Raw genomic sequence first — 14407 nt, 5'->3', positions numbered from 1 at the left:
GCTAGACATCTCCACTTGGATTCCCACAGGCCTCTCAAAATTCCTTATGATAGACTTAGGTAGCCTCCAGTGAACAGCATCTCCCACTATTCATACACTTGTGTGACTTTCCTTGAGTCCTATTTGGCCTTGTTAACCAACAGAATATGGTGGAAACATCACTGTGTCATTTGAAAGCCTAAAATTTAAGAAAGGCTAGAAGCTTCTGCTTTCATGTTCTTGGGAGTCCTGAGCCACAGTACAAGAACCATGGAGAGGCTGCTGGAGAGACCACTTTGAGAGAGAGAAATACAGCTGTCCCAGCATCCCAGCTGAGCCCAGCCCACAGCTGATCCACCAGCTGAATACAGTCACACAAGTGACTGTTAGCAAAACCAGAAGAACTGTCCAGCTGAGCCCAGCCCAACTTGCAGAATCATGAGAATAACATTGCAGTTGTTGTGTTAAGTCGTTACATTTGGGGGTCATTTTTTACCTAACAATAGGTAAGCAAAGCATTCCTCCTATATAAAGCCGAACTCATTATCTTCCTCTTTAGACCTGTTTGTCTTCCTGAGGTCAGCGTTTCAGCTAATGGCACTTGGCCTTCTTCCATTGCTCAACAATTGTGCTCCAGTTCAGGTTCTGTTCTTCTCTCCTCTTGACCTGTCTGGTCTTTGTACCTGCAGCCCAGTTCTTAGATCCAACTGCTGCACTGCTTCCAGAGTGATTCTTCTAGAATGCATATCGAACCATGGCAGTTCTCTGCATAACAGGCTTCTGAGTTCTTTGTAGCTTACAGAATAAAGTCCAAACTCAGTTATAAAAGGCTCTTTGAGAATGATCTTTATCTACTTTTTGCAATCCTACTAGTACTCCTTTTTACTTGCTATATCAATCAAGGTGCAGACGGAAGGCAGACACTACACCAGTTATTTAATGAAGAAAATTTAAGATAAGAAATTGTTGGGCATTCCCTGGCATTCCAGTGGTAAGTACTCCCTGCTTTCACTGCCGAGGGCCCGGGTTCAATCCTGGTCGGGGAACTAGGATCCCACAAGCCGCGCAGTGTGGCAAAAAAAAAAAAAAAAAAAAAATTGTTAACTAGGTATAAACTGGTGAACTAGGTAACTGAAAGGGTAAAGAGAGAACTTGAAGGCATCACAGACGTTGCAACTGTGGAAAGCAATTCTCACCACTCAGGCTAAGGGGACAAAGGGAAGGGGTTGGTGTAATTTAAACTTATAAATGGGGACTTCCCTGGTGGTCCAGTGGTTAAGACTCCACGCTCCCAATGCAGGTGGCCGGGTTTGATCCCTGGTCAGGGAACTAGATCCTGCATGCCGCAACTAAGACCCGAGGCAGCTAAGTAAATATTTAGAAAAAAAATAAACTTAGAAATGTAGAAGAGGGGCCCCATGTTGCTGAAACTGAAACTCCAAGGAGGGGGTTCTGCTCGACTGGTGTTAGTGTCTCTGAGCTTGGAGGGTGACCCCGCGGATGCTCTCACTGGTCCTCGTGTCTGAGAGGAGAGTTTGGTGTGATGAGGCCAGCTCTGTAAGCGTGGGAAAAACTGCAAACTGGATATAGCTGCTGCGGTATCACTTTGGAGGGAAATGCACATGCCAGGGTGAAGAGGTGTTGCTGGGATGACATTCACAGGAAACTTTTTCCTGCTCCAGCCTAGTGGCTCTGAAACAGCTGGCAAAGCAGAAACGTAGTTCTTCAGTGCATCACAAAGCAGAGCATAGATGCTTGGGTTTGGAGCTGAGAAACATTATCTTAACAACTGGTGCACTTGCTTTGTGTTTTTTTTTTTGTTTGTTTGTTCTCTGGCCCCATCGTGCAGGATCTCAGTTCCCCGACCAGGGATCCAACCCGTGCCCCCTGCAGTGGAACTGCGGAGTCTTAACCACTGGGCCACCAGGGAAGTCCCTGGTGCACTTGCTTCGTTACTGTCCCTTCTCTTTGCTTCGCTCCTGTTTCAGAACATTTGCATGTGCTGTTTCCTCTTTCTTAAGTGCAGTTCTCTCTTCACTTTACCTAGTTAACACCTACTTTTCAAATCTCATCTGGGTTATCGCTCTCTCAAGGAAGCCTTTTTTGACTTCCCTGATGAGGTCAAATTACTCTATAATAGGCTCTGTTAGCTTTTATGTAGCATTGTCACAGCTACAAGTTTACATTTTGTGTAATTTTGGGATTAATGCCCACTAGACTGTAAGGGCATTTATCTCAAGGGCAGGCACCATCCCTCACATCCCCCTTGATTTGTTTTTCTTAAACTTGTGTCCCTAACACAATACCTCTAACATGGTATCTGGCTCAAATATTTGTTGAATGAAATGAGAAGTGTAGTGTAAATATAAATAGCCCCCCCTGAATGGGGGGGAGTCAATACCATGCTCGAATATGGATTTTTCTGAATTATCTGCTTCCAGTAGTATCTCTGTTCTGGACGCAGCTAGTAAGTCTTCCTCCTGCCTCTGACCCTCAGTCTCTCAGTTCCCATCCCCTGATACAACTGCTACGTGTGTTGTCATTCTGAGATGCTCCACGCGAACATGCAAGCAAAATATATATTCTCATAGACAGAAGTGCTTCATTCTATTTTTTTTTTAAATTTTATTTACTTATTTTGGCTGTGTTGGGTCTTCGTTGCTGCGTGCAGCCTTTCTCTAGTTGTGGCGACCGGGGGCTACTCTTTGTTGCGGTGTGCGGGCTTCTCCTTGTGGTGGCTTCTCTTGTTGTGGAGCACGGGCTATAGGCACGCGGACTTCAGTAGTTGTGGCACGCGGGCTTCAGTAGTTGTGTCATGCGGGCTCTAGAGCACAAGCTCAGTAGCTGTGGCACACGGGCTTAGTTGCTCCACGGCATGTGGGATCTTCCTGGACCAGGGATCGAACCCATGTCCCCTGCATTGGCAGGAGGATTCTTACCCACCGTGCCACTGGGGAAGTCCCAGAGGTGCTTCATTCTTTTGAACAACTGTTTCACTGTAGGAAAGTACTATAGTTTAGTTAATTAGTCTTTTCTTCAAAGACATTAAAGTTGTTTCCCATCTTTTCCTTCTACAAATGCTGCTGCAATGAATGACCTTGTGCATAACATTTGTGTGCATATGTGCAGTTATATTATAAATATCCCCTGAAACACCATCTTTTACTTTGGTTCAAGGTAAAGAGATTATGCAGAGATGGCGGCAAGGATCTGGCTTAGATGCTCAGAAAGTACCTCAAAAGGTGGGAGTTCCTAGGTTAGACCTCTGTCTTCAGAATCTAGGACTCATCTAGTTCCGGTGTACAACTAGAGTTTGCGGGCCACTTGGAAACTGAATTGCTCCAACCAAGCTCCAAAGACACTGATGCATTAACTATCAATACAATGTCTTAGTTTTTTTGCTGTATTCTTTCTCTTTTTATAATGTGACAATTGCTTGTTTGCTGTCATCTACACTAGGCCATAAACTAGGCTAGGGGAAAGTAGTGAACAAGACAGATGAAGGCCTTGGTCTCCCACGGTTCTTTTTTTTTGGCCATGCCAAGCAGCATGCAGGGTCTTAGTTCCCCAACCAGGAATTGAACCTGTGCCCCTGCAGTGGAAGCGCAGAGTCTTAACCACTGGATCGCCAGGGAAGTCCCCAAGGCCTTGTTCTTATGGAACTATTTTTATTTTTTTTACCTTTATAGGTTTGTGTGTGTAAGGATTAAACGAAATAATGGAGGTACAGTGATTAGCAAATCTGCAATTTAAGATGTTTGTTTACATGTATACAAACACAATGTTGGAAGAGTCATAATTATTCTTGCCATGACTACATTTTTTTCCCTCTCCCCCAGCCCCACACTGTCTCTTGAAGAGCTCACACCTTAACCTCCAAGTTAACCAAACCAGTAGGTTTGCTTTGAGCTCAAGGCGAGTGCGAAGCGCGGCCGGTAGGGGGCAAGAATCACCCAGGCGTGCCCATTACCTAAGCAAGGGATTCAAAGAGCATTCTCAGAATGACTTTACAAAAGGGTTACCAAGAAGTTAATTTGTTTATTCTGTGTCAGGTCACTTAGTAGTAGTAGCAATAATAATGATCATAATGGAGAATATGAAAATAAGGAAGTGAGAGGCAGTAGCGACAGATCTGCAGCATCATTAATTGAGAGCAATAGTTTGTTCAGGTTACCGGGTGTGTGTGAAGAAAAAAGAAGTGGGGCTGATTGCGCTCTCACTCCTTAGGATCTGAATATGGCAGTGGACCAGCCGAGGGGCTCCGAGTTACTTGCGGTTTCACATTGAATAAAGTGCTTTGAGCAAGCCTAACAAGCAATGAGTATGCGAATATTTTTTTCTAGAATTAACTAAGGTAACGAGCTTTCAAAGTGACAGAGACGCCACTAGGTAACTTCCTGGCCCAAAGCCACACACCGAAAAGGTTTTGAAAACAGCTTCGGGCCCCTCCTAGCCTGACTTTGAAAGCAGGTGTGGGACGCATGCGCCCGGCCCACCGGTTGACCTCCTGGTGGCAACCCAGACCACGGACCTTCTTCCCGACAGCCCGCGAGGGCGAAAGGGAGGAGGAACGGAACTCTCGCGAGGTCTTTCGAGCGCCGGCGGAAGCAGTAGACACGTGACTCTCCTAGGCGGCCTTCGTCTTCCCCCCTCCCCCTTCCTCGGAAACCCGGCCCCCTCACCCCTCGCCCACCCCGGAGCCGCGGTAATGGACGGTTTGGGTTCCGGAATTCCCTTGGATCCAACCACTGATACCGGGTCGGCAGGAGCGACGGAGTCCGTGCTTGGCGGCGAAGGCAGGGGGCGGTCAAGATGGGGGGGGAATCATCTTTCTCCACCTAGGAGGGAGGCGGGGCGGAGAGGGGCGCTGGGGAGTGGGGTGGGGGAGGGAGGAAGTCACGTGGGGCGTGCGGCGCGCGCTGCGTGCGCGCGGCGCCTCATCCGTCGCCCCACCCCCTCCCGGCGGGGCGGGGCGGGGCGGGGGGGCTGGGGGGGAGGGGCGTCAAGATGGCGGCGGGGAGGTAGGCAGAGCCGGACGCCGCTGCTGCCGCCGCCACCGCCGCCACCGCCGCCGCCTCCGCTCCAGTCGCTTCTGGTTCTTCAAGCTCTCGCCACCTGGAGAAGCTGTTCCGGCGTCGGATCCCGCGGGGAAAGTAAGTCCTCTCCTTAGCCCTTTTCTACCTCTACACTCCTCCCGGACAGCTTCCCACTCCCACCCTCCTCAGGGGGCCGTGCGGGGCCGGGCTGGGGGGGCCGCCACTTCACCCCGGCTTGGGGCCTCTCTCGCCCCTCGCAGCCCCCTCAGCTGCGCGCCCTGGGGGCCCTCGGGGGCACGGTCCCGGCGGCGGCCCCGCCGCGCTCGCTTCCTCCGCCCGTCAGCGCCGGGCCCTGCGGTCGCCGCGCGTGGGGCTTTCGGGCCCCGGGGGCCCCGCTGTCCCGGGCCGGCGGCACCCCGTTTGGGCGAGGAGGTAGCGTCTGCGGACGCCGGCTCTGGCTCCGACTGGGCCGTCCCCCCCCTTGCTTCCGCGGCTCGACCCGGGGGCTGCGAGGTCCCGGCCCCTCAGGAAAGTGAGCTCTGTAATCCTTCAGAAGTCCTCTGCCGGACGATTGTTCCGGTTCAGGGCGAGTGCGGGAGGCGACAGGGTCTCCCCAGATCTGGACCCCCGCACCTGCAGTTTGCTGATTACCTCGCTGTCGGGGCGATGGGGACGGTACGTGGGGCACGTGGGGCCACCTTCACGCCTCACCCGGTGATTAGGTTAATTTTGCCTCGAGCTCGCTCGCTCGCCTCCTGGATCCTAAGTAAGCATCTATGTGGAGGGGAAAGGCGGTTGGAAATTGGCTTACTTTGAGAGTGTTTGGCGTAACGAGCATCTAAAGTTCCCCAAACCAGTGTATGCTGGTGGTTTCCCAGAAGTGGTTTGGGGTCGGTTTAACCGCTGAGGAGATTTGGATGTGCCTGAACCCTTGTGATTGTTTCTTTCCTGACCCTGGCATCCAGCTCCTCCCCTTTCCACCCCGGCTTTGTGTTTCTGTTTGGTTAATGTTTGCGGACCACTAACTTGATCCTCGCACAGAGAAGCTCTTTTTATGTGCGTGCTCCGTTTACTGTGGGAGGCTTTTGTTTTGGGGAGTCGCTGGTTGAGAAACGTGGGAGAAGAACGGGCGAGAAAATGAGAGTCAAATAAAGCAACGTTTTTAGCCATTGAATTGCCCAGCCAGTTGTAACCACACCCGGAAGTTTGTACTAAACACGTGTTGATGAGAGAAGGTTAAAAACTGGGTCCCCTTTGACCTTTGAAAGTTGATTATTAGCAGTTTATGTTGAGTTAAATGTTTCATATTCTCTAGGCAGCCAGAATTAGAGACGGAATAGGGTTTCTAAATTGTCGGCCAGGAGGGTCCAGAAAGCTGTCAAACCCCTAGTTGCTCTAGCGCGGTTCCTCAGAATAGTTGCAGACAGTTAAACCAGATAACAGTGCGGAGGGATTCCATTTTTTCCCAGCTATTTACCGCAATCAGAACTGCTTTTCATAAGCAGTGGGGAAAGCCTTCATCACTGCATAAAAGATAGTGTGTACAGAATTTCTAGGATAAAATGTAGAATTTGCTGCTGCTGCCTTGAGTGGGATATTAGTTTTGCAAGCAAGGGAACATTTTATTTTCATGTTTAAAGAAGTTGCTTCCAAAGTTTATCTTACCAGAGAAGACATCTTTACTCTTTTCCTCTGGATTCTGCTTTTTATCTCCCAATCTAACTTTATTCCCAGTCTAATTTTGTTGCATACAATCCTCCAGAATTTAAAATAAATTTTATTTTAGTTGCTGGGTAAATGTTAAAAAGGGAGGCTTAGTGAGTGGCTTACAGATCATAAATTCATCATCCATTCATCCATCCATTGAATGCTCTTATGTGTCAGTTTTACATGTTTTAAGGGTTTTGCTGAGATTACTATTTAAAAACATGCAGTATGGAGATTCTTTTCATGCTTTTTTAAAGTCTTTTTTCGCCTCAAAGACTTTAGGTACAGATAACATTTTGGCATTTCTTAGTCTCTAAATTGAGTTTTGATTTGAGACTTGCCGCCTTGCTTGTGAAGGAAGACAGCACACAGGTCTGAGATCTGCTCTTAGCAAGATACCTGACTTTTCGTGAGGCTCTGTGGGTTCTTGTGCTTTGCCTGCCAAAAATTGGTGTAAAGATACTTTCCGAGAGGAATTGTTTTCCATTAAATAGACAATTAATAACCAAGATGATGTAATCCTTAAGTTTTTGCAGTTGTCTTTTTTTTAATGCTAATTGACGGATCCACTTTGATGTGGTTGAGCTTTACTAAGTAATAAGGACAACCTTGTGATACCACTGAAATTTTCTGTAGATGGAAAGGATAGGCTCTCGAAGAGCAGGAACTCTCTTTTATGAAAAAAAATATGGTATAAAACCTGTCAAATTAACTTGCTTATTTACCTCTTGGGAGACAGTATATAGCACAGAGCAGTGATTTTCAAACCTTTTTTACTGCATTCCACAGTAAGAAATGTGTTTTACTTTGTGACCTAGTACATAATGCACGCATAGAACTCAGTTTCGTGAAATAATGTTTATCCTCTCTGCGTGTGCTGCATTAATTCTGTCTGTATTTAAAATATTTGAATATTCTATATTTGAAATTTTTAAAAATACTGGTCATGACATACTTAAATTATTTGACAACATTGTTGTGACCAGCAGTTTGAAGAATACTGGTATGGAGTTAACAGCACAGAATCTTGAGGGGGGGGGGCTGCGGGGCGTGGGGCGCGTGGTATCAGCCCTCCTAGGTTTGTAATTCTGCTCCAAGCTTGCTTTGTTGTTACCTTGTTACAGTTCATCTCTCTAAGCCTGTTTCTCATCTCTGACAAGGGAATAACGGGTAGTTTTTACTCATGGATTATTTTGAGAGTTAAAGAATTCCAGCCATATAGTGAATGTCGAGAAGACTAGCCATCTGATTTTGATGTTGTGATCGAGAAAGTAGTCCCCCCCACCCAAATCTTTCTTGGGCTTCTTTTTCAAAGCAGTTTTGAAACTTGTATATAATCCGCACATTCCTTTTTGATTCCATTCTTCCTATAGGTTTTGCAATGAGAGTGAGGGGAGGGGCACTTTACTGAGCGATCGCTGCGTGGGGAAGTAGGTGTTAAAAAATACAGATTATATCCTTTTCGGTAAAGAAAATCCTTTTTAGCAAACTTCTTTATACCTACCTTCCCTTCCTTCTGATACCCTTAAGGAACCAGCACTCAGTAGACACTTAATGAATACTTGTTGATGGACTTAACCAGCTAAATTCTAAGTGGATCATTATCCTTCAAATTCTTAAGCTGAGTGCTAGTCATCGACATCCAGGCTACATAAAAACAAAGTTGGGTCGAAAATTAGACATGTTTAGCGCTATTAAGTAATGAGAAAAATCCTTTTCAGGCAAAGATATTTCTTTTTTTTAAAAATAAATTTAAATTTATTTTATTTTTGGCTGCGTTGGCTCTTTGTTCCTGCACGCGGGCTTTCTCTAGTTGTGGCGAGTGGAGGTTACTCTTGGTTTCGGTGCACGGGGTTCTCATTGCGGTGGCTTCTCTTGTTGTGGAGCTCTAGGGTGTGCGGGCTTCAGTAGTTGTGGCACGCAGGCTCAGTAGTTGTGGTGCACAGGCTTACTTGCTCCACAGCATGTGGGGTCTTCCCGGACCAGGGCTCGAACCCGTGTCCCCTACATTGGCAGGGGGATTCTTAACCACTGCACCACCAGGGATGTCCGGCAAAGATATTTCTAAAATGATATTATATGTGCACATTTAAAGATGTCTACCAGTTTCCTCTAGATACGCTAATTGATTAGACATATTGGATGTATGACACTTGAGTAAAAAGGGTACTAGTATTTTATAGAACTAATGTGGAAGTTAATTAGTGAATAAATTGCCAACAGGTAAAGTTTGTTTTCTAGATATAAAGTTTTGTATCAGCAATTTGAAGGAAAACATTTTTTGAACATTATAGTAATGTTTATCAACATGATGGTTAATAGTAGCTAATATTTATTCCACGTAGTGTAATATTTACTCAACACAGCAATCCTGTAAAGTAGGTTCTATTTTTATTCCCATTTGAAGATGAGGAAACTGAGTCACAGGTCATTACTTAACTGTGTTACACTACTTAGCAGATGATGTAGCCAGTATTTGAAACCAGGTTTTCCCCTTGACTTCATAGTCTCCTCGGCCTCTGTAGTGTACTGCTGCTGCTGCTGCTGCAGATACGTCTCTTGTATCTGCCCAGAGCTATAAAGATCTGCTTCGGTCTCAACAAGAGGAACCTTGTCCTTGTTGATAGGTTTCAGTGTTGGTATTCTCAGTGGGAACTGTATCCTTTCATTCTTCTGATTGGCTGTTGTTTCTCAGGATTCTCTTCCTGCCAAGGATGTCTCTTAGTTTCTCTCTACTACTGTGTCATTAGTCCTTATTTATCATGGATGCTTTCATGGGTGTACTATTTTGAATAGGTGATATTTTCAAATGTATTTATGATAAAAATGGAACCTTTTTGTTGTCCATTGTTTGAGATAGAATCACTCTGTGGTTAGTAGTTAGCAGTTCTTTTGCACCTAACAGTGTTTGTGTTTACATTATACTTAGTGGGTTCAAAGTGAAAATGCTTTTTCCCTCTCAGGAATAAATCTTACTTGTTTGTAAAATGTGGGGAAGGTTGCATAATATAACCTTTTAGGGGCTCTGTCAGCTTGAGCACTGAAATTCTGTGAGTCTGTAATATTGATAGTTTCAGAATAGGAATATGATTAAATATTAAGGGTTTTGCTTAATGGAGTTAGAGAATGGCATAGATGTGTCCTCTCTATCCCCTCCCCACTTCTCATGCAAAAAAAGTGCAAGTAGGGAATTTGTGCCCAATTGGCTTGAGAGAAAGGATCCCTAGATTTTGTTTGTGTATAAGATGTATATAAAATTAAAATCTCTTTCATTAATAGTTCGTAAAAGACAATGTCTCTTACAGGCATCGTCAGTACTAGGTCACTGCTCAGATCAGAGGGTCTCAAATTGTGATTCCTATGCATTTTGAGTAGGTCACTGATAATGTTACTTATAACTGTTGCCATCATTTCTTATATGGACTCCAACAAGTTTATTCCCCAAATAACTCTCTTCCATGATATTTTTGTACCTATAATGCTAATTGTTCAGAAAATATATTTCAGAAAGCTCTCGTGAATTCGGTAACACATGGATTAATGGATCCCTCGGCCTCCAAGCTTTCTGTGGTCTGTAGTTTAGGAATCATTGGTTTAAAAGAATGTGCTTTTGTTTCAAATGTAAATAATTATTTCCAATATTTACTTTAAAAAAGATGACATTTTGATAGTTTCAGGAATTATTAATCTAGGTCAAAACTAGCCATAGCAAGTGGGCTAAGACCCTGTATTCCCAAAGGTCATTGGTCCTAATGAAGTATTTTATAGATTGAAAATGTTTTTAAAGCGTTGGTTTGCTCTCTTGGTACATATTTGTACTATGTACTAGGATAGTTTGTGAAGTGTGGTCAACTATGTATTAGAAAAATGGATCAACTTTTTTTTTAATAAATATTTATTTTTACTTATTTTTGGCTGTGTTGGGTCTTTGTTGCTGTGTGCAGGCTTTCTCTAGTTGTGGCGAGTGGGGGCTATTCGTTGTGGTGCGTGGGCTTCTCATTGCTGTGGCTTCTCTTGTTGCGGAGCATGGGTTCTAGGCACACGGGCTTCAGTAGTTGTGGCACGTGGGCTCAGTAGTTGTGGCTCACGGGCTCTAGAGCGCAGGCTCAGTAGTTGTGGCGCATGGGCTTAGCTGCTCTGCGGTATGTGGGATATTCCTGGACCAGGGCTCGAACCCATGTCCCCTGCATTGGCAGGCGAATTCTTAACCACTGTGCCACCAGGGTAGCCCCAAAATGGATCAATTTTATATTAAACCCATATTGTGACATTTCTCCTTGTCTCCTCTGTCATCTGGTTCTTTCATACTATTTCCATCTTGTTGTTTAATACTAATTCTCCCCTTTCCAGTTTTAATCTCAGACAGGCGTTTATTCCAAAGTTAAGTATTGAAACTTCACAGGTTACCAATATTGACTTCTTGATCTACTCATTGGAAAGAGAATGCGTGGGCTTTGGGAATTTGAGCAGTCTAGATCTGGGTGTGACCTTGGGCAGGTAATTTAAGCTTTTTGAGCCTCAGTTTCATTTCTAGAATTATAATATTTATCTTGCTCAGGGTTGTCATGGGCTAGTGATGGACATGAAGAGCCTGACACTGTGCCAGGCTTGTACAAGATACTTAGTCACTGTCAGTTCCCTTCCCTTCCCATCTGCTCAAAATGCTTTCTTCCTTAGACTTCTTTTCTTTTCTCTGAAAAATATTGGGGAAATCTCCTTTGGGCTATCCTTCCTCTCATCCTTTAAACAGTGGGTCTGCCCTTCGTTTCATTTCTGGATGTCTGTGGTTTCCACCTTAAACTCACTCGTATTTCCTTTAGAACATCTTTGTAAATGATGTACAAGCGACGTAGACCTACCTAGTAGAGAATTTCTCTATGAAATGTCCTGCTTTCATCTAAAACAGTGGTTCTTGTATGTTGGGAAGTCGTGGTCCTGGTATTCTTGGCTAACAACTTTTTTTTTGTAGGACATAATGAAACATTTAATTGCATTGCACAGTCTGAGAATAAATGGATTAGCTGAAAATTAGTATATATATAATGTGAAATTAGTTCTTTGAGAAAAACAAGTAGTCAGATTTCTCATAATTATGTTTGTGTATATAAATTGGTTATTTCAGATAAATTAATGAGAAAAGTTAAAATTAAGAAAGCTCTGTTAAACTTTTTTTTCCCTACAAAATGGATAAAAATCTATCGTAGTGGTAGAATACTTTGATTTGGCTCCTATGAGTACAGTTGGAAAACCCCAACTGAAGGTGTATTTGCCTGCTCGAATTAGGCATTTTTCCCCCTAAACTCCATATATCTCATCTTTTAGGTCTCCTGGGCTCATCAACCTTTTTCATTTTCTCTTGGTGGCTTAACTCTAACTATCCATCAACTCATGATTTTTTGTGTGTGTTTCATGTTCTCCCTTCCATTTTGAGCTTTTATTTAAACTTAGTCTTATGGATTCTCCTTCTTAAATATCTTGGAATCCATTCCCCCTTCTTTCTCTTTACATCTTACTGTTATAGCACATCATCTTTTTCCTGATCTGCTGTAGCAGTTTCCTAAGATGTCTCCCTGCCTTGGTCTTACTCTACCCATTCTCAGTTTGCTTCCACACTGCTGTGGAGTAATTTTTCTAAGTCACAAATCTATGTCTTGCAGTCCTCTATCTGAAAACCCTTTAGTGACCCCTGATCCTCACAGGATTAAATGAGCTCTCTAGCATGGTGTTCAGAGCTGTGGGCGAAAACTTCTTCGTCTCTTGCCATCACCTTTGTGAACCTCGTATTTTTTTTTTGAACCTCGTATTTCTGTTCTGAGCTTCCGTACCCATGTTGAACTACTCTAGCCATCTTTCTTAGAGTGCCAGCATCATTCGTACCCCCATAAGTTTGAATGCACTATCCAGAAGATCCTTGTCTACCTGGCAATTTCTTACCTGAGAATTGGCTCCATTGTCATCTTTGTAATCTCTCTCCCCAGGTGAATTCAGCATTTCCTTCTCTGTTCCCACGGCATTTTGTAACATATACTCTTTCTGTGATTTACATACTTTTCTTTCCTTTCCATCTTGATGTGAATTTCTTGGGATCAGAGACTATTTCTCTTTCATCCTTTTTTTGCCTGCTGTGTAGCAGGTTCTTCATAAATATTAAATGAATGGATCTGGTAGAAAATGTTGGTTTATATTTAGAAGAGAGTTAATTGTCATTTTAAGTTTTTTATGTTAATATTTAATATTTTGTTCTAAAGATGGTGGAGCCAGGGCAAGATTTACTGCTTGCTGCTTTGAGCGAGAGTGGAATTAGTCCGAATGACCTCTTTGATATTGATGGTGGAGATGCGGGGCTTGCAACTCCAACACCTACCCCTCCCGTACAGCAGGTAAGAGTTTTCCAAAGCCTCTGTAAAAAGTGAGTTTTTTTAAATTTTATTTTCTATTATAGAAATAGGTATTGTTAAGCTTTAATTTTAAATATGCATGTGAATATTACTTTTATGTTGAGTATTAGTCTTTATTCACAAAGTGGAAAATACGTGGCAGTGAAAATCAAGACATTATTTTCTGCTTTGATATATAACGTAAGAGATGAATTGCTTAGAGTTATTGTGGGAGGATCACTAATCTCAATATTTGTCTTTGTACTTTATAGGAATATTTTTCTGAGGTTTCACTATATACATTCTCTGAAAGCAAAAATAAGATTCTGGTGTTAGCGTAGTTTAGTGAAGATGTTATGCTTGCAAAGATTGTTATTTTATACCTCGTGTCAGTGATTTTACATTCCATTTGAATGTAAAGCTTGAAAAATTTTTTTATTTTAATAAAATAAATACATCTCTTGTTCTTGAAACAGAATTCACTGCCGTCATTCTTTATTTCTTTCTCTGATGTTGTTTTCTCTCCAGTCAGTGCCACTTAGTGCATTAGAACTAGGTTTGGAGACTGAAGCAGCAGTTCCTGTTAAACAAGAACCAGAGACGCTACCTACTCCAGCACTATTAAATGTTAGGGTAAGAATTATTTAGATTTGGCATTACTATGAAAATAGTTTAGGGTTGTAGTAAGAAAATAACCTTTAATATGAAGTAGTTTTATTTCACTAGTTCTGCTTTTTGCTACTTCTTTCCCAGTATTCTATCTACTCTCACCTCCTACTTTATAAAACGTTTCTTTCACTCTTCTGGTAGTTATGTTGATCAAAAGATTAGGGGGAAAAAAACCCCCATTTTTTTAGGTTATTTATTGCAAGTGATAGAAAATTCATGAAGTAAAGATGAACTACATGTTAACCCACTACACTTTTCATTTTTACCTGTTTATTTCAGCTTTTGTCCATTGGTATATATAATTTTTATGTGATTGTTACTGTGCTTTAAATGTAGAGTTCCGCTGACCTTGCTTTAAACATAGCAGTTTTCGTTGTTGCTGTTGTTACTGTAGGCTGGGCTGCACGGCTTGTGGGATCTCAGTTCCCCAACCAAGGATTGAACCCGGGCCATGGCAGTGAAAGCCCTGAATCCTAACCAGTAGGCCACAGGAAACTCCCTACGCATAGCAATTATTAATTTAAGGTCTAGTGGTATAAAATTATTAGACTGGTTAAAATTTGATAACTTTTGATAAATTATTGAGAGTTACATTTAAAATTAATAGTAATCTAGAAGATTCTTGTTAGAGAAGTCATG

The 14407-nt window shown here is 43.2% G+C and overlaps 1 protein-coding gene across 4 annotated transcripts in view; it reads left to right on the top strand.

Moving 5' to 3' along the window:
- Positions 1 to 4976: 4976 nt before the first annotated feature.
- SBNO1 (strawberry notch homolog 1) overlaps positions 4977 to 14407 on the top strand; it is a 52940-nt gene continuing 43509 nt past the window's right edge. For 3 of the 4 annotated variants that reach the window (XM_061169513.1, XM_061169514.1, XM_061169512.1), the window contains exons 1-3: positions 4977 to 5132; positions 12971 to 13102; positions 13628 to 13732. In XM_061169513.1, the coding sequence (XP_061025496.1) occupies positions 12971 to 13102; positions 13628 to 13732 (237 nt within the window). In that variant the 5' untranslated portion in view covers positions 4977 to 5132. The remainder of the gene's footprint in view (positions 5133 to 12970; positions 13103 to 13627; positions 13733 to 14407) is intronic. The other variant, XM_061169515.1, reaches the window with a different exon arrangement.

This window comes from Eubalaena glacialis, chromosome 15, assembly GCF_028564815.1.
Source record: "Eubalaena glacialis isolate mEubGla1 chromosome 15, mEubGla1.1.hap2.+ XY, whole genome shotgun sequence".
NCBI classification, from domain to species: Eukaryota; Metazoa; Chordata; class Mammalia; order Artiodactyla; family Balaenidae; genus Eubalaena; species Eubalaena glacialis.
This window is presented reverse-complemented; position numbering and strand designations above follow the sequence as displayed.